Below are 19,658 nucleotides of genomic sequence, written 5' to 3' on the forward strand. Positions count from 1 at the left end.
CGTGCCTTGTGCAGTCACAGTCTCTGCAGCAGGAGTCGCAACCCCCACCCCCCCGCCCCCGGCATGGAGAAGTCTCACTGTCCGTCCTGGAGAGCTTCTGCCGCTCTGGGCTCTGCGCTCCGAGTCCCCAGAAATCCTGCAAGGGGCTGCTATTGTCTCCGGCTTGAGCGTGTACCACCTGGGCCCCAAGAGGGTGAACCTTTGCCTGAGACGCACACGTGCCAGCCCCGGGATTTGGACCGCGAACCAGCACTGACCCACAGCAGGGTGTTGGCTTTCTCTTCTTTTGTCCTTGCTCAGCCCTGTGTCCGTCGTGTCCTGCCCTCGGCTGGCTCCTAACCCCTCTAGTCCTCGACCTTGGGCTCGGGAGGGGCCTGCTGTGGCCAGGGCCTGGTGCTGGTGGTGGGGGGGCACAGGGGGTCTCAAGGCCACAGCCTGTAAGTTACTGCTCGCACTGTGCTGTCACCATCCTAGTATCTCAACAAGCGTTGTTCGGTGGTAGTGTGCGTTGAGCCCCGAGGAGCTGTGCCACGTGTAGGTTCTTGTGTCTGAAAGGTGGCCCAGCAGTGGTCAGGTGCAGGGGCACACAGACCCGAGGCTGTGGGAGGGCGGTGGGCTGGCTACCTTGGGCGGTACCCAGGCCTCGTTCCCAGGGTGGCCAGGCCCCTCTGGCTGAAGTGTGCAGCACTCTAGCCCCTCAGGGCTGCTGTCTTCTGTGTTTTCCGGGGAGGTAGGTAGGTCTTCCTCCCTCATCCGAAGGCAGGAGCCTCGGGGGAACTGTCTCTGCCAGCCCTATTCTGAAGGGCCCCTCTCCCTCCGCCCCGGGTCGGGCACCCGGCCCCCCGCCAGCCGGTTAAAACGTCTCCCTGCTGGTCTTTTGCAGTCAGAGCCAGCAGCCCATTCTTTTGCTTCTTCTGAAGCAGATGACCAGGAAGTGTCAGAAGAGAGTTTTGAGGAGCGGAAGTACCCCGGGGAAGTTACCCTGACCAACTTTAAGATGAAGTTTCTCTCCAAGGACATAAAGAAGGAACTGCTCACGTAAGTCCCCACCTGGGCCAAGAGGGCTCCTTGAGAGCCTTCGTACTCTGGAAGAAAGCGTGCCCTGGTCTGAGTCCCTAAGACCAGATGTGCTCAGCCCCAGGCCTTGTCCCTGCCCCAGCTTAGCGCCGACCGTCCTGTTGGCCAGAGAGTCTGGGTCGACCTGCGTGACGGCCCTCTCGCACACGGCAGTGGGTGACAGGCTTCCCGTTGTCGCTGTGCTGCACCGGATCTAACACATCCTTCTAGTAAGAGCAAGGGAGAGCCCGTGTTCGGGCCCACAGAGCAGCGTGAGGGCTGAGGGAAGCAGACCCTCTCCCAAGCCACAGCCATCTGCCCTGGCTCACAGAGCCCACTGGCACGCCCTGTGCTTTAGGACTCGGTGCCCTTGGCTCTGCCAGCCCAGCCAGCCGCCTGGAGCTGGTCCTCACAGGCTTCTAGCAGATGCTGCTGCAGACAGGGGAAGCTGCTGGCAGATAGGAGTCTCCCCACAGCTGGGTGCCACCGCACAGCCTCTGGTCAACCCTCCTCGAGCCCTGCTTCTCTGGCAGGACTGCGGGAGACTGTGGCTGCTGGCTGTGCCTCCAGGGACCCAGCTCTCCCCTGTGCTTGGTTTGTCCCCGAGCTTCCTCTTCTGCTGTCTATGAACCAGACCTGCAACTGCTCTTCCCGGGCTTTGGTCTGGGACCTTGTCCTCAGGGAGGGTCACGCTGCTGTAGGAAGGGCCCGCCGGCCCACATGTTCGCGGGCGCACCCGTGTGCGTCCCGAGATGTCCCCGCTTCACACTGAGCTGGAATTTTGTTCCTTTTTCCTCCCTGAGTTTAGTTGTGTGGGAGAAGCTGGCTGTCTGAGGCCCGTGGGGGGAGGAGTCTCCCCTTGGCTCGTGGGTGAGTCGAGGACAAGTGTCAGCCCCTCTCCCCTAGTAGGCGCACGCAGGGGGCAGGCCTGGCAGGTGTGCCTTGCTCTCTGTTCTGACACTCTTTTTCCTTTGTTCAGCTGCCCCACCCCTGGCTGTGACGGCAGCGGCCACATCACCGGGAACTATGCCTCTCACCGCAGGTTCGTCCCTGCTCGGGTCCAGGCTGGCCTGGGTGCTGTGTGGTGGGTCTTCCCTTCTCCTCCTCTGCTCCCCTCTGGCTCACCCCAATATCCCATCTCTTCTCTTTCAGCCTCTCTGGTTGCCCTCTTGCTGACAAGAGCCTCAGAAACCTCATGGCTGCCCATTCTGCTGACCTCAAGTATGTCTGCCTCCTGGCCTCCCTTCTCTTGGGCGGCTCCCTTGCTCTGCTCTCTCCTTCCATGAGGCTCTAGCCAAAGTCGGCCTTCTCCAGGGCTCCGGCCCTAGGGAAGCCCTTCCCAGCAGCATGGGGCAGAGAGACAGGCCATGGAGGGGCCGACTTGCTTGCCTGGGGCTCCTGCTGCTGCCGCCTGTGTCTCTCTGAGTGCTGCTGTCTGCCTGTCCCTTGCTGCGGGCTCCTGTGCCACCCTCGGCCCTGCCAGCTGCTATGAGGAGGGAGGGCCGGAGGGCCTTGCGATGAGCAGGACCTGCCTCTGGCCCCTAGTGGCCCAGCCCATCCTCCCTCTCCTGAGGACCCAGGATGGGGTTGTCCGGGCCTGCTTCTGTCCCTGCCCTTGAGGTGTGGGAGAAGCCCAGAGCTCGCCTTGGCTCCTAGGTCTTGCTGTGGCTCCGCGGGCTTCAGGCTGTGCAGCTCTCGTGAAGGGATCTGGGTGCTGCTGATGAGAGAGAAAACTCTTGGCCCTTCCCTGTTCCTATGACCGCTGCAGCTGCTTCTGTCTTGGCGCTGGTGATCCTCCCAGGGATGCCTCTCCATGCTCATCCCTTCTCTTTGCTGAGCACCCCCGCCTTCTGCTTCTCCTCCCTATCCCTAACACACAGGCCGGCCAGGCCCTGTGGGCACCCACTAGCCTGCTTGACCACCCCGCTCAAATGCAATGCAAGCACCGGAGGTTTCCCAGGTTTTCAGCATCCTCTTGGGGCTGGGTTTGGGGGCTGTAGTCGTCGTAGGTTTTTGTGCATTCAGGTGAGCTGCGGCCTGGCAACCACTGTGACCCTGAGCCAGGCCGTGCCAGTCCCGGCTCACAGGCCAAGCAGAGGCTCAGGAAGGAGGTTCAGCTCTTGTGTGCTCAGCTCACTCCCTTCCCTGGAGTGTCTGACCCTCCCTCAGGCCTCCACTTTGAGTGCTCCTGAATCTGGGCTCATTCTGTCTGAGGCCAGATAGGAGCCGGGGTCCTGGGGCCTCTAAGACGAGGGGCCGTTGCTGCCAAAGTCTTCCGGGGGGCCTGAGCTGATCTAGAAACAGGGCAGAAAGCTTTGGCTCTCTGCAGTGTCCCCACTCTGCTAGCCTCCTCTTTGTCACTCTGGGGGGGCTGTTCTGGTCCCAGGAGCCAGAAGCGTGTCATTGGCTGTTGTTACCAACGGGGCCTTCTGTTCTGGGCAAGGCTCACCACCAGAATCGCCCTTCGAAGAGTTACCAGCTGTAACGTGAACCTTTTCCAAGGCTCAGCTCGTGGCACTTTCACCCCCGTCCCCTTGCCTGTCCAGCCCCAGGTATCTAGTTGGAACCATCATCCTGTGGGCTCAGGGCCCTGGACCTCCGCTCCCTCCCCACCTCTCTTCTCTTAACGCCTCCCACGCTCTTTCTTCCGGTTTCCTTTTCCAGTTGAACAGTAATTAGCTCCCCTGGTTTTCCAGGTTGAGGGCCTGAATGATTTGAGAGCTCTAGGACTTTCTTCCTGCAGAGCAGGTGCTTGGGGCCTGGTCTGGGTCTGGAAACATGGCCTTCCAGGAGGGTTAGTGCTCGTTTACGACGAAGAGCCTGTGAGGAACCTTAACCCACACTTGCTTAGAAATAGCAGCAGGAGGTCTTCCTCGAGTGGAAACAAGTCACTCATCGGCTTCGGCAAGGTCTGGGAAGGTGTCCTGACTGGACCCAAGCTCTTTTCTGGACCCAGAGGTCTTTCTGTGGGAGTCAGTGCTGTCCTCTCAGGACACAGCAAGGGCTTGGGGTGGATGTGAGCAGGCCTCCAACGTGGTCCTGGCGTGCTAGCGTTTCCCTCTCCCTCCTCCCGTCGAGTAGGCATCTTGTAGAGGCTGTTCCTGACCAGTCTTGTGGCCATGATGGGGAAGATGACCTGTCCCCAGAGAGGAAAAGCCCCGCCTTGCAAATGGTTCCCTCGGTGGCCTCCCTCTTGACAATGGCTGCAGAGACAGTCTCAGATCGTGTGTTTTCTGTGCTTTAATCGAATCCCAAGGGTATTTGCTCTTCCCTACCGAGTGCCCGATGTGGTCAGGGGCTGGGGACGTTGCTGCTGTGGGCCGCTCAGCCCTGTCTATGTGTGGGGATGTGAGGTGCAGTGTGCATCCCCCGCAAGGCTGTGATGGGAGCTCTGGCAGGTGTGGGTGGCCTCCCCACACACGGGAGAGGGTGGGGCTCCAAGGCGAGGCCTGCTGCACAACGCCAAGATGCAGAGTGTCCCTTAGACACCGGACCCGTCCTCTTGCCCAGACGACGCACTCAGAAGCAGACGGCGGGAGGGTCTGCAACTGGCCTGGCGGGCCCTCGGGGCACAAGAGCGGTGGACGTGGCCAGCGCCTGCATTCCCCACTTCTCCACTCACACCTCGTCCTCTACGGGTCACGCCTTTTGGGAAAAGCGACTGACCCGGGCCTTGGCAAGGAGTGCTGGTGCCCCCTGCCTGGAGAAGGTGTGCCTCTGTGGGCACCCTTGTGCTGGGGCCTGGCAGGGACCCTCCCCATGTGCACACTCTCCTCTGCCAGCCTTACTCACAGGGGCCGTGGGGGCTCCACCAGAGTCTGGACCCACACACAGGGCATCAAGGCCTGGGGCTGCTGAGGGCCTGCCCACCACCTGTAGCATGGACCTGAGTTCTGCCATGTTTTCATGAAGCCGAAAAGAAATGAAGCCCCAGGTGGCCACCAGAGCTCCGGAGAGCAGGGACAGGGCTCTTGCTAGCGTGGGCCATGAGGGTGGTCGGCAGGGCCTTCTGGGCTGAGGAGGGGCAGCAGGGCAGTGGCAGGGCCTTGGGCTCAGCGGAGAGTTGTGTGAGGCGCACCCTGATGTGTCTGAAGGACTCCGTGCTGCAGCAAGGAGCCAAGCCCAGTAGCTTGTTCCCTGGGACCTTGGAGGATGCAGAGACACAGAGTGTCCCAGCAGGACCCATGTACCGGTTGGGCGTTTGTGTGAAAGGGCTGAGGCCCACCTGCACGGAGATGCTGGCTGGTGTCTCCTATCAAGCAAACACCCCCTTGATGTAATGTGGGAGGGTTGGGATGTGAGCACACCTGAGCAGACCAGGAGCCACCATAACCTCATGGGGTTTGAGTCACCCCTGAATCCAACGGCAGGGTGACTGGACTGGATGGTCTGCAGGCAGGCCGGGGGGCCTCCCACGTGTGGCCCACAGGACAGGAGGAAGAGGAGGGCTCGAGACAGACAGTGGGATTGGAGAAGGAGCTGGTGGGATGGGCATGCCCCCCCACCCCGTGTTGCTCCACCAGCTCTGTGCGTCCTCAGATGGGAACGGGCAGTGTGGTCCTGCTGGGTTCTAGGAGGCAGCTGGAGAGCCGTGGGGGGCAGCCTTTGACTGTGCCAGGAAGATCCTGAGGAAGGGTGTGGGCATAGCACAGGGGCCTGAGGCCCAGAGAGCTCTGCTGACTGAGAGGCAGACACCTGTGCACTGTATCAGTGGACGCAAGTCCCCATAGCCCTTTCGGGGCCACTTTCATATCGGGAAACGGCCTCAGTTCCCACGGTTTCTTCTCTGTGTGAGGATGAGGACTGATCAGTGAGACTCTGGTTGTGAGCCCCAGGGTCCCGCCCGGTTCCGCAGGGTCGGAGCCGCACCCTTCCACCGAACAAGGTACAGAGTGGCAGACCTGCTCCAGAGGTTTCTGGTGGACCCACATGCAGAACCGGGCAGCCCTCCCCATTCTGACACCAGCAGAAACTCACTCATTCTTCCACTGTGGACTTTCAGGGAAAAGCAATTTTTTTTGGAAAAGATTTTATTTATTTATTTGACAGACAGAGATCACAAGTAGGCAGAGAGGCAGGTAGAGAAAGAAAGAGGAGGAAGCAGGCCTCCCGCTGAGGAGAGAACCTGATGCAGGGCTCGATCCCAGGACCCTGGGACCACGTCCTGAGCCAAAGGCAGAGGCTTAACCCACTGAGCCACCCAGGTGCCCCAGGGAAAAGCAATTTAAGAAAACTCATACTTGTGTATTCAAGTGTAATTTTCACTTTCCATGAGATACATTTGTCAAACACTCTGGATGCATCAGGCTGGGCTTCTGTGCTGGGTGTCCCCTTCCTTACCCTGGGCAGTGAGGATCAGCCTCTGGCCCTGCGAATCTGGACTGACGGAGTCGCGCCACTCTAGGCGACGGCTCCGTGGGTGGTGTGTCCTGGGTGCCCAGCAGACAGCGGTTCATTGGCTCAGGCAGAGGCTGTCCTCCATGAAAACAACCCCCCTCCTCCTGGTCACATCAAGGAAGGGGAGCCCATCTTAGCTGTTAGGTTTGCCATTCTGAATGCTGTGTAAAGGCCCATATGTGTTCTGGAACCTTCTAGTCCAGCCTAGAACCCTGTAGAAGGCCAAAGTGGGAGCCCATCTTTCCTGCAGTGGAGATGAGCTCCTGTCTTGGCCTCCTTGGACCCCTTGGGGAGACTGGGTGGCACTGTTCTGAAGGCCGGGCGTCATGGCAGCAGGCCGGCCGGACACGCACGCCATTTCCGAGACCAGTGCCGAGGAGCTGGTGGGCCCACTCAGGGACTCGGGACAGAGGGGCCCTTTTCTGGTCAGGCATCCTCCCCGGCTCTGGTTCCAAATCCTCTGTCCTCCGCAGGTGCCCCACCCCTGGCTGTGACGGTTCCGGCCACATAACAGGGAACTACGCCTCACACCGAAGGTGAGCCGTGCCCCGGGGCGCCAGGACGGATCGAGTCGGGGTGGGGCTGTCTCTTCTGCAGACAGAGCTGCCGTGCTCCCAATGGGACAGTGACATTGCTGGGAGCTGGAGCCTGGTTCTCCATCCCTGTCTGTCTCTGTCGTCTGAACTGATCTCCTGAAGCCTGCTCAGGCCGCCCTGTGCTGCCAGACCTAGAGGGCTCATGGTGACACCTCCTGCCTCGGCCCCTGCCCTGGAGAGTGCTCCAGGACAGAAGCTCCCTGGGGACCCGCGGGGCTGCCAGTCTCAGAGTGAGAGGGGCAGGGCAGCCGGGCTGAGAGGTTGCTGTTCTGGGTTTTCACCGTGGCTTTTCTTCCTTTTTCAAAACTAGCTTGTCAGGCTGCCCTCGGGCCAAGAAAAGTGGAGCCAGGGTGACGCCCACGAAGGACGACAAGGAAGACCCCGAGCTGATGAAGTAAGTTGGGATCTTACTGACTCCCGTGGGGGCTTTGCAGAATTGGGAGGTTACTGTCTGTTTTAATTGTGAAAAGCTCCTTCTAGGCTCCCGTGTCATGAACACCGCTGGCCAGTGACATGCCCATTCTTACAGAAGCTCTCCTGCGGTGTGTGTGGGCACCTGGGAAGCTGGAGCCGTGCGTGTTGTATCAAGGACACGCACGGGCACTGCTCCTGTCTGTGCGCCTCACATCTGGGGTGGGGGGGTCTTGTGGGGCCAGGAGAGGCAAAGGGCCCTGCTGCCCGTGGACCTGGGGGCCCACCTGGACGTGGGCTCAGGGCATGAGGGGCAGCGCCCCAGAGCTCATGGGTACTGAAACCTGCCCCGCTGTGGTCTTCTGTGCAGGGAAACGACAGGTGCAGGAGTCGGGGAGGAGAGGGTGGTTGGTTAGAAAGATGATCCGTCTTCAGACCCGATGTGTCTGCACACTCACACACCAACGCAGGAGCTCGTATGGAAAGAGCAATCCGAGGAGGGTCACCCTGAGCCGGGACCTCGACACTCCTGTGAGGAGGACCAAGGACATCCTGGGCCTTACATGCTCAAAGTCCTTGACACCCTCTCCTGGCCGTCTCCCTGGGGGCGTCTAACTTGTCATCAGGGGCTGGTGCGTGAACACTGACTCCGTGAGAGCCCCACTTGGCAGGGCTTGCATTGCTGCAAGTGTATGCTTGCAGAAGGCCCCCTGAGCCTCCCACTTTCTGGTAGGGGCAAGGCTGGGCCACAGGGGCACACAGAGTGACCCATCATTCACATTTCCCAGGACTTTCAGAGCTGACAGTGGACAGAGCAGTCGGTCCCCTTGCCAGCCGAGCAGTGGAAAGGAGGGGTTCCGGCTGGTGCAGACCTTGGGGTGGGCTTGGTCAGGACATAGCCAGGCAGGTGCACAGAAAGCCCGGCTGCCTGGTTGTGTTGCCTTTGGGCCAAGTGTAGCTGGATGCCCACCGCTGTGGAGGGGAGCAAGCAGGACCAAGTCAGTGGCTCCTCCTTGGAGCTCAGCCCAGCTGCACCCAAACATCTGCTTGGCCTCAGAGGATAGACCCGAGTGACAACCACCACACCCTTCTAGGGGGCTGGCCCCACCAGCTGTTAGGTGTGAAAAGCTGTGGCTTGTTTCTTTAACTTAGTGTTTACAGTAAAACTACAATGGATGCTAACACAAAAATGCAAAGTATGTGGACATTGGTGTCATGAATGCAGCCACTAAAACGCTAGCACGAGGAAGAGCATCTGTCTTTCTGGGAAGCCGTGTCAACGCAAGCCGCTCTGGAGGCAGACAGGGTCTGCTGGCGGGTCGCGCGAAGGGACTTGGGCTGCATTTGCAAATGATGAAAATCACGATCAGCATTTTTCAAGTTAACGGGAAAAAATGGTTTTCCTCCTGCTAATGTGCTGTCAACTTTGCTTTTTAAATATCAAGATTTTTGCAGCCAAGTGGAGAATATGACTTAGAAGCAGGTGGAGAATGGCTGCACGGCAAGGCGGGGAGGGCCTCTCCCCAGCCACAAACCCTCACTGTATTTACAACTGAATGCCATCTTGAATCAGGTCCTGCAGCCTGAGGCTTTCCTGGGCTCGGGCTTGCTTGGGTCACTGTGGAGGGCTGGCGGGGGAAGCGTTCCCTTTCAGGACACCTGTGTCTGCATCGTTTGAGATTACGTCCTGTCAGCACATGGAGTAAATCCCTTTGGCCAGAATAAAGTCAGCGGCCGTGCAAGTCTGTGCGTGTGCCAGGGTGGGTTGTCGCCGGGGCTGGAAGAGAGCCCCCGCCCCTGCCACCGTCCCCAGCCACATCTGCAGCTAACAAAGAGGGGTCCTGGGGGTCCCACTGCCAGCTCACCTGGGAGGCACAGAAGCTACCTGACCTGGCGCCCCACACGCATCTTGACATGAGCTCACCTGGCAGCTCAGAAGGACTGGACACTGGATGTGGAGGGAAAGCAAAGCAGTGTTACTGTCGACATGTCTGAAGCGGTCACTGTGAAGGCGTTCCCGAATCTCTCCTGATGAGGAGGGTTAGGGTTTTGCAAAGAATATGAGTAAACAGAATTCAGACTCAACCGTGTGTTGTAATCTCGAAGAGCGATCTCTCATCTGGTCTCTTGATGCTGTGCTCTGGGGGGCTCAGAGCTGCGTCAGGGTCCTCTGGGCCCGCACAGCTGGGCGGTGTCCAGGTGTGAGGGGCACACATGGAGCGCAGCCTCCCTAAGCACCTTACTGGGCCCGTGGCAGTGTTTCTACTCTGGACTGATTGCTGAGATGACCCTGACCGGCTCTGTGGCCATCCTGCCTGTCTGAGGCCCACGTGGTTGGGAAGAAGAAGAGAGAGGGACGGGCACGGAGAGGGGACAAGTAAGAACAGATCCAGGCCAAGAGGCTGCGAGCGGCCAGCTGGGGAGCCAGGCCACAGTGCAGGGGCCACTTCTGGGCAGCAAGGCCCTGTCCCTCACCTGCCGTGTCAGGGGCTCTGGGGCGGCCGCGCCCCGCAGAAGACTTCCTGCCTTTGACCTTCCCACCCCAGGGACCGCGTCTGAACTGGGGGAACGTGTCCCTTTTCAGGGTCCTGTGTGTTTGACAGGCCTGCAGCCCCTACGAAGTGGGTAAAACCAAATGGCCAGTTACAAAGGCCTCGTTTGCCGGAGGGAGAAAACTGAGAACTTGCAGGGCAGGATCTCGTCTTCGGGCAGTTGTGGGTTCCTAGGAGGTCCCAAGCTCAGAGCCCACGATCCTGAAATGCTGGTGCTCGGAAGGTATGGCGGGGACTTCTGGTCCAGGTCTTTCCTGAAGGCCATGAGGTCGGATGCCCGGAGCCCCCCACATTAGTCCGTTTTCTGTGGTGCACGGATCCCGACGGCAGCATGGCGAGGCGGAGGTGGTGGTGTTCACTCTGAACCTTCTCCAGTTACCTCACCGGTTCCTGGGACCTGTGTTATTTCCTCAAGGGCTTCTCTCCCTGTCCCGGAACAGCCTGAACAACAGGAAATGCCATTACAAGCCGGCCTCGGGCAGGAGTCACAACGGAATGTCTGAACTGAGTCTTTCTTGCATGAGCCCGGTGGCCTGGCTTCTTCCTTCCAGAACACGCATTTCAGATGTGGCAAAGCAAAGCTGGGACATCTGTGGACATCATGCCACAACAGTCTCATTCTGGGGTGCTGTGGGGTGAGGGGCCCCAGCTGTCCCCACATTGCGTGGCTGCAGGTGCACTGGTGACCTTCTGGGACCCCCAGGATCCCCCGGTGCTGTGCCTGGTGCAACCCCCAGGAGTGGCCTCCATGTTGCTGGGGTGATATAGACTTGATGTGGCAGCAAGGTCTAGGTGTAGACCCAGAGGCTCCAGAGAGCTAGCCCAGGGCCCAGGGGCATCACGGCTCCTGGGCGCTGGGGAGAGAGGGTTGCCGGTCACCTTCCAGGGGTGCAGGGGTGCGAGGTTGCAGCTGGAGAGGGAACATGGCCCCTGCTGCTCTCCTGTCTGGTTGGGACGGCTTCGGGAACCGCTCGGGCAGGGGGAGTTTATCCAGGAGCCCCCAGCAGTCTCAGCGTCCGGCTTGGGAGAGTCTCTGGGCTTTTCCCCCCTTTTCCAGTGCCCTGTGCTCACCTCTGACCCTTTCGTGCCAGGTGCCCTGTTCCCGGCTGTGTGGGGCTTGGTCACATCAGTGGCAAATACGCATCCCACAGAAGTGCATCTGGCTGCCCATTGGCTGCTCGGAGGCAGAAAGAGGGCTCCCTTAATGGCTCCCCCTTTTCCTGGAAATCACTGAAGAATGAGGGGCCTACCTGCCCCACTCCGGGCTGTGACGGCTCCGGCCACGCCAACGGTAGCTTCCTCACCCACAGGAGGTAATGGCCCCACATATCCTGGGTCTCGTCGGGCAGGCTCCTTGGGATGGGCCAGACTAGGGCTCAGTTGTGGCCTACAGTTTTTCCAGGGAAAAGCAAGGCCCAGCCTGGTAGCCGACTGGGGAAAGCCACGGACGATGTGTTGGGGACCAGACCATGGTGTTTGTGACACGTGTCACCCCATGAGGCTGCTGTCAGGAGTTCCCCTGGCCCCATCCCAGCAGCATCCCTTCAGCAAGAGCAAGCAGAGCCCTGAGTTCAGTGCGCGTTCTGGAAACAGGCCGCTGGCTTCTCACGAGAGGCTCTGTCCCCTCCCGCTGGGGCCTCTCCTTGGAACTTTGGGTTGAGGCCTCTGCCTGCTGTGGAAGAGACATGGTGACAAGAGATCTCCCTGCCTGGGCTCTCGCTTGTCCCCCAATACCTGCTCCAGGGCTGGGGGGCCTCAGAGCCCCCATTCTCCTCCTCTGGGTGCCAGGCAGCTGAGGTGTTGACCAAGGCACAAGGGGTTCCCACACCGTCCTGCTTTGTCTTTCTTTCGTTCTGCCCTTGCCTCTCCGCCTAGAAGATTAATTAGCTCATTCGTTCCACAAGCCTTCACAGGGGTCCACACCAGGCCCAGGCCCTTAGACAGAGCCGGGAACAAGGGTGGATTTGGGCCAGGCGGGTGGGGCCACGATTCTAAGCGAACGATTGAGTGAGGTACTGAGGACGGCGGAAGGGGGAGGTGCTGTGGGGAGGACAGAGACCAGGAAGACCGAGGAAGGCCTCTCTGAGAAGGGGATAAGGAGCTGGCCCCCCACCATCTGGGGACGAGCCTTTAGGGCTATGGCCAGAGCTGGGAAATGCCTGGATGCTGAATAAGGAGCGTATAGCTCGGGGGCTGGAGCCAGGGAGCAGAGAAACAAAGGAAGTCACTGAGAAAGTTCCAAGCCAGGACCCTACCAGGCTGCCAGCCAGCAAGGACTTGGCGTTCTTTATGACGTGTCATCTTGGACGGGACCTTGGTGTGTGACTTTGCACTGGTTTTTGGTGTGTGACCTTTGCTTCCAGCTTGTCTGGCTGTCCCAGAGCGACCTTTGCTGGAAAGAAGGGAAAGGTCTCAGGGGATGAGGGTCTCAGCACCAAGTTCAAGACAAGTGACGGTAAGTCCCTGTGGCTCCTCCGAGGGACCTCCGCGGCCCGGGCAAGGAGCAGTGGGAGGGTTAGGGAGGCAGAGTCCCTCCTGAACGAGTGGGGACAGACCCCTGACCTGAGCGACAGGTCTCCCAGCCTCAGCTCTGAACCTTTGGCTGCCTGGAGTCTGGGCTCCTGACACTCAAGTGGCGTGCCTGCTCTCACCTGGGTACTGGTAAGTGTTGGTGTCAGAGAACCCTGATGGCAGCAGCAGCAGCCACGTTCTCGGGGTTTGTGGAACTGTGAACTCAGTTTCAAGGAAGAAGGAAGCTGAGGAAATTCAGCACCACCTGGAAAACTTCCATCTTCCTCCTCGTGATTAATACCTGACAGAGAGATTAATACTCTCCTACCCATCACCTAGGGTCAGGGCGCAAATGTAGACACATGGCCACTAGTCTCCAAGACCAACTTTTCTAGCATAACATGTAGGATATGAGCTGCCCAGCATGCTAGGCTGGTCGCCTCTGCTTGGAGAGGGTCCTCAGTTCCACCTAGAAAACAGGCCTCCACTGCACCCCCACATGCTGGCCTGGGGGTAAAGCCAAGAGCCACAACCAAGGTTTCTCTCTGGAGCAGTTCTGGAGAATGATGAGGAGATCAAGCAGCTGAATCAGGAGATTCGTGATCTGAACGAGTCCAACTCTGAGATGGAGGCCGCCATGGTGCAGCTGCAGTCCCAGGTGGGTGGCATAGCTGCAGGCCCAGGTGCAGTCCCAGTGGGTGATGCACCTGCAGGCCCAGGTGCAGTCCCAGTGGGTGATGCACCTGCAGGCCCAGGTGCAGTCCCAGTGGGTGATGCACCTGCAGGCCCAGGTGCAGTCCCAGTGGGTGATGCACCTGCAGGCCCAGGTGCAGTCCCAGTGGGTGATGCACCTGCAGGCCCAGGTGCAGTCCCAGTGGGTGATGCACCTGCAGGCCCAGGTGCAGTCCCAGGTGGGTGGTGTTGCCCACCTACCACCCCCTCAACTCAAGGGGTCCTTGTCCTCTCAGCCTCCTCTTCCATGAGGCAGGAGAGCTGAGCTCCTCATCAAGGTCACTGTTAGGCTCAGGGACACTCAGAACAAGCCACACCTGCCAGCTTCGATAGCTCTTCCAGCAGTAGGGGTCCTGAGGTGCCCATGCTGGGGGTCCCGTTGGCTGGGGGGTCAGGGTTGGCTGCTGGCCCTGTCCGAAGGAATAATATCATGGGGTGGGTTCTGAGGGCTGGGCCGGAGCCTGATTCTACCCCAAGACTGCCATGTAGCAGCCTAGTGACCTGGCAAACCTGTTATCAGTCTTTACCTTGATGTCCTTACTGGTAGAATAATAGAAATCAACTCTGTGAGGTTGTTGGAAGAGAAACGTGTTTCTATGGGAATGTGTCTGTCCCTGAAAGAGTCACTATTGCTGTGTGATAAGGTTACAAATTACTTCGAGTATGTGCAGCATATCTTTGCGATTTCCCCAAAATGAACACTGGCCATCAGGAAAAAAAAAAAAAGCAATGAGGTTCTTATTTTGGAAAGAAGCCCCATCCTTAGCTGTTGAGTAGGGGCCAGAGCAGAGCTGGGGCACAGAAGGAGGGGCCCCACGTAGCTCTGTCCCCTATGGCAGTGACCGAGGGACAAGGAGGTGACCGGACCCTGCAGGGTCTGAGGGCAGAAAGGACAGATGGGAAGGTGGGGAGGCCCTTCCCAGAGGCTGCAGTGGGACATACTGGAGGCCCACGTGTCTTGTTATGCTGTTCCTTCTACTGGCCAAGAGGCTTTTATGCTGGACTTGGAAGCCTAGATAAAAATAGCGTCAGCCCATGGAGATCAGGAAGGACTTTCATTCTGCCATGCATCATTTTCCCTCAGGCTCACAGGCAGTAGAAGCAGAGGAGTTCCTGGGGCATCTCTGGGTGCTGAGACACATCACTGTGGAACCGTCACCCTCTGTCTCTCACTGCTCTCTCTCTTCCCCAAGCCTTGGGGGCAGCTGCTCTGATTTCTTTTCTTTTCTTTTGTTTGTCTTTCTTTCCTTTCCTTCTTTTCTTTTTTCTTTTTCCTCCCCTCCTTCCTTTTCTTTTCTTTTCTTTCGCTGATTTCCACCTTTTTATTCCCTAGCATTTTTTGGACCGACTCAGAGCCCTCTTTCCTCTGGAGGGAGTTTTCAGTCCTGTCCTCTGCAGAAAGGCTCGGGCAAGGAGAAGGCAGACTCCTAACTCCTACTCAAACTGTTTTAAGCCAAGGACTTGTTACCAGGCATTGAAGCATGATGTTTCCCAGCCACGTGGTTGGAAGAAAGCACCCCACTCCCTGCATTGTCCCCTAAAAGGCAGCTCACCTTCCTGCACCTAAGGCATGGTGCAGTGAGTCACACTCAGCCACTGCTCGAGCTCCCTTGGGATGCAGTTCGGTTGGGAGCTGCCCGCCCAAGCAAGTCTTCTCCAGACCAGGCCCCAGGCAGGCTTCCCACCTTCCCCACACCAGCTGTGAACCTGGACCTAGGGTTGCGCTGACCCTGAGATGCCCCAGGGCAGGCAGGACCGGCCATGACTGTCAGCCTTGTTGTCGCCTTCCCTTCGGGGGTGTGCTGGAGGGGTCATTGAGGGGCTCTGCTCAGCTAGGACCGGCAGAAAGAGAAGCTTGCCTTCCACAGCTTTGTGAAGGCGTTTTGTTGGTCTTTCTGGTGGGAGGAAGACCCAAAGGTGGCCAGACCCCCACAAAATGGATGCAGTATTCCCATTACAGACAAGGAGGAAGAAACATGGTGAACTTTAATAGCACAGCGGGTGGTGGGCTGGGACGTGAGCCCAGGGTGCTTCGGAGTCTGTGTTCCTCCCTGACCCTGCAGGACAGAGGTGGCTCAGAAGGCTGTGGCTCTACACGGCCCCTGGCTCCGTCACCGCAGCCCTTCCTCCATCCGGGCACCAGGGTCCCGGCCTCTTTGCCCGCTCCCAGAGAGGCATGAAATGTGACACAGATAGCTGGGTGTGTCCTGGGAGCACGAGAGGGACGTGGTCCGTGGCACTCCCACGGCAGGAGGCATTTCCCGTCTTGGTCTGGTGCAGATCTCCTCCATGGAGAAGAGCCTCAAGAACATCGAGGAGGAGAACAAGGTCATTGAGGAGCAGAATGAAGCCCTGTTTCTGGAGCTGTCGGGCCTGAGCCAGGCCCTTATCCGAAGTCTTGCCAACATCCGCCTTCCGCACATGGTGAGCAGGACGTGGCCCTGCGGGCACACTGCCGAGCTGGTGGCTGAGCCCCAGGACTCTGGGGGAGGTGAGGAGGGCAGGGCACCTCTCTGCATCTGGGGTCCTGCCTGAAGGGCCTCAGTCCAGGCGCTCGGCCCCCCAGGCTGCCGGCCATGGAGGCTCTCCGTCTCCCGAGGGCTGTGGGATCTGCAGCCGAACACTCATGTTTGTCTCAGCCCCAGGGTGCCGGTGGTGCCCCTGGAAGGCCTGGGCTTGTCTCAGGGGGCGTGCTGTGTTCACCCATAGATTGCTGTGGCTTCTGAAAATCACGGACCCATTGTACGGATGGGGCTTGCTGACCCACTTCTGTTCCCCAGGAGCCAATATGTGAGCAGAATTTCGATGCCTACGTGAGCACCCTCACTGACATGTACTCCAACCAGGAGTGCTACCAGAACCCCGAGAACAAGGACCTCCTGGAGAGCATCAAACGGGCTGTGAGGGGCATCCAGGTCTAGAGCTCACCATCCAGAAGCCACCCCACCGATCAGGACACCTGGGGCACCCCGACTTGGCTCCATCGATTACCTCCCTTGCCCTGCCCCCGCGGTGGAGACGCCCAACTGGCAGCGACCAGTTGGCAGCCCAGGGCAGGCTTATCCAAAGGGGTGCCTGGAAACCCGTGTCTTTCTCACCGGGCTTGCCAGGCTGGAGGCCTCGACCTCCCCACACGAGTGCAGGGCAAGGCACGGCGTATTACAAAGCGATTTATTTTTGTTTTTTGAAAGAGATCTGAAGGACAGCTCCAAGTCTCCAGTGGAAGCTCATGGACAAGGTTCTCAGGGAAGTTTCAGACTTTGCAACCACAGTATTCCTTTGTCTGTCGAGGCTGGGAGGGTAGCCGTGGGCATGGGGCGGGTGGTGTGGGTGACACGTCAGCCTGGAGCACGCGGCCAAGGATGCGTGTCTGCTCAATGAGGTCCATGTGGCAAGTGTGTTTTCTGTTTTCATTTAATTTAGTTTTGTCTTAAGGACGGAATAAAGCACCGTTCCAGTGGGTTAGAAAGAGACCGACAGCCCGTGGTCACCGTGAGGGCTCCAACCTGGGATGCGCCTGGATGTTCCACAGGAGAGCACCTCACACATCGGGGGGCTGGCACCTGCACAGACACGTACAGCTCGGGGTCACGCTCCCCCTTGGGGCAGCAGCCTTCAGATCCAGGGCTAGGTCAGGGCCAGGGTCTCCGGCTCTCTGTGTGTCCACCGTGCCCGTGACCTGTCACTGCCGCACTACCCGGGTCACGGCCACGCTCGAATGAGATGGGGACAGCGTCAGCAGGGTCAGGGATAGATCCCTAATTTAGAGACCACCAAGATTCATTTCTTTTAAGATCCATTCATTCAAGATGAGAAAAAAATTGTACTAGAAAGTGTTAAACGCAATGTCCCTAACATGTAAATAGAGTCCAGATCGGTTGTGACTACAATTCAAGTTAGTATTTAAACGTAGAGAATTGCACTTCCTGGAAGAAATAAAAAAGTAGTTAGTTTAATTATTCTGTAAATTATTTAATTTTGTCAAGATGTAAGTATTTATATTCACAACCTCTTATGTTAACATTTGCTATTTATTTAACCTTTTTATTTATTAATTTTGTACTATTACAACTAGACCCCATGCCAGGACACCACGAGAGGGAAATCCATGAAATCAAGGCAAAATCCATGATCGGACTATATGAAAGGTCACAAAAAAAGTCTTGCTCTAACTTCTATATATAGAAGTCTTCTTATAATTTTGATGCAACCTACTTATTTTTTATATATTTTGTTATTTATTCTTTTAATAATGGAATTTTTAAAAAAGTATTTTGTAACTGAGGAATTTTGATAATTTGGGGATATTTTTCCCAGGGTCCAATGGAAAGAAAGACTTTGTGGTTTTCTTTGTCCCTTTGGTTCCTTTTGTTTCAGGCACGGCAGCAGCCAGTGGCACGCTGTATTGTTCATTTATTTCAGTGTAGCGCAGGTGTGTGTGCTCTGGCGTGGTCCTCGTGTGGCGTCTGTGTGCTGGTTCTCCAGGGCCGAGTCGCGCTGCTGTGAAGGAGTGCTCGCCGCACGTGGCGCCGAGCAGTTCCCACTCACGGGCTCCCTGTCCCTCTGGCAGCTCCGATACTGTGCTCCCCTTCCTCAGGAAATGCGTGGAACCCACAGCACAGCACTTCTCGGCGTGTTTGCAGGGTGATTTCCTAATAAAAGTCCACTCTGACTGTACCCAGGAGCGTGTGTGTGATGATGCCGGCCTCTGTCTCTCGTCTGGTTCTCTTTTTGCTCCCCCATGTGGCACCAACATCTCTCCCTTGAGGTGTGGTTCTGAGAGGTCTAAGTCACAGTGCCCTGCCCCTTCCCACGTGACTGAGCACCTGCAGTGCACCACTTTCTCTTGGGCTCAGAGCGAATTCTCCCCATTGAGGTGGTCAGACGGGGTAGGGGGTTGGGGCGGGATGGGGGTTGCCACAGGCCATCTCTTCTGGCCACAAAGAGGAAGCCATCTGCAGTAGGAGAGAGTCTGGACATTCTGGAGGGAAGCAGAGCTGAGAAATGGGGAGATTCCTGGGGAGGTCAAGGAGGATGAGAGAACGCTTATCCTTCCACAGCTCCTGGATCCAGCCGTAACTGAAGGTTGCCCACCCTTGCACTTTGCAGTTATGTGGAGCATGAACTTCCCCTTCCCTCCTCCCCACCTCCTCTTCTTCCTCCCCTCCCCCCTTCTTCTTTCCCTTGTTGCTTAAACGCTTGTGTTTGGCTTTTTGCCCTTGTGTGGCCGCTCACCGTCTTCCCACTTTAGTGTTGGGTGGGGCTCCGGCTCTCACAGGGCGAGCCTCAGGTTCGGAGCTTCTAACCTGACTTAGGTTTGGATGTTCAACCTGATCTGTCAACCCCTTTGGCCTCCCTGGGAATCTGGCCCTGAAGGCCCACCTGGAGCTCCCATCTGACCTGACAAAGGACAATGCTTAGACATTCTGAGCCTGATTTCCAAACCCGGTCTGAGTCAGACAGGGTCCAAGGTACCTGGGGACATCTGGTGTGTTTGGAGGGCAGCTAACCCTTAGGAGAGACGTCGTGGGCCTTCCCTGCTCCCCAGACCCATCTCTCCACCCCTGCTCCTACTGTCTTTGCCTCTCTCTTGCCTCTTGGGTCTACAATATGCAGGCCTCTGAAGCCTGGCCTCTTCTGGAAACTTCTATGGCTCCGTTCTCCCTTCCTCCACGGGGCCGCCTTCTCATCTGCCTGTGGTCCCTTCCTGGTTTCTGCCCCAGCCTGCACCTGCCCCATGGATGCTGGCCCCCGGTGTCCTCCTCAGAAGCTGCCCCAGTCCACATGCTGGCCTCCCTTCTTCCCTGAGCCAACATCCCCACAGCTCGGGTCGGCCACGTGCCGACAACTCCCACACTGTTTCCCAAGCCTGCTTTTCCCAGTTGTAGCACTTTCTGGGACTCCATCTGAATGTCCCATAGGCCATAGGACATGTACCCAGGTGACCACATTAGCCCACTGATGGCTCCCACCCTGACCCTCCCCAGGCCCGGTGAGATACGAACCACCTCCAGCTGGAGAACTCATGACCACATGCAAGCTACCAAGAGGGGCCGTCACATGGCTGTCGGTGCTACCGTGGAACCCCGATCTGGGCCACCCATGGGGCCTATCCTAATGAAGGCAGCGTGTGACTTGAGGGAGAACAGGTGGGGATTTGGGTTACGTGTCTAGCTGAGAGGGGATGCAAGATTATGGCCCCAGCCATGCCCTGTCTTTCATAGAGGACGGTGAGGACACGGTGACTGCTGAGCGCCAGGGGAGCCCCTCCTACTAACTGAGGTGTCCGCTTGGGCTGGTTCTGGCTCCTGAGGGCTGGCCACCCCCCACAGCAACATCTTGAGCCAGTATAGGTCTTTGGGGCACCCCGGGAGCCCTACAGGACTGCAGGAGCTGGTAAGGT

The 19,658-nt window shown here is 58.0% G+C and overlaps 1 protein-coding gene across 2 annotated transcripts in view; it reads left to right on the plus strand.

The window, feature by feature from the left end:
- Positions 1 to 17,932, plus strand: part of MYT1 (myelin transcription factor 1) — a 63,358-nt gene extending 45,426 nt beyond the window's left edge. For both annotated transcript variants that reach the window (XM_045070631.1, XM_045070632.1), the window contains exons 14-23: positions 884 to 1,038; positions 2,036 to 2,098; positions 2,209 to 2,277; positions 6,927 to 6,989; positions 7,360 to 7,443; positions 11,104 to 11,325; positions 12,376 to 12,467; positions 13,078 to 13,181; positions 15,536 to 15,679; positions 16,036 to 17,932. In XM_045070631.1, the coding sequence (XP_044926566.1) occupies positions 884 to 1,038; positions 2,036 to 2,098; positions 2,209 to 2,277; positions 6,927 to 6,989; positions 7,360 to 7,443; positions 11,104 to 11,325; positions 12,376 to 12,467; positions 13,078 to 13,181; positions 15,536 to 15,679; positions 16,036 to 16,176 (1,137 nt within the window). In that variant the 3' untranslated portion in view covers positions 16,177 to 17,932. The remainder of the gene's footprint in view (positions 1 to 883; positions 1,039 to 2,035; positions 2,099 to 2,208; positions 2,278 to 6,926; positions 6,990 to 7,359; positions 7,444 to 11,103; positions 11,326 to 12,375; positions 12,468 to 13,077; positions 13,182 to 15,535; positions 15,680 to 16,035) is intronic.
- Positions 17,933 to 19,658: the final 1,726 nt, after the last annotated feature.

The sequence above is a fragment of the Mustela putorius genome, unplaced genomic scaffold (genome assembly GCF_011764305.1).
Source record: "Mustela putorius furo isolate JIRA1106 unplaced genomic scaffold, ASM1176430v1.1 tig00003972_pilon_pilon_pilon, whole genome shotgun sequence".
NCBI lineage: Eukaryota > Metazoa > Chordata > Mammalia > Carnivora > Mustelidae > Mustela > Mustela putorius.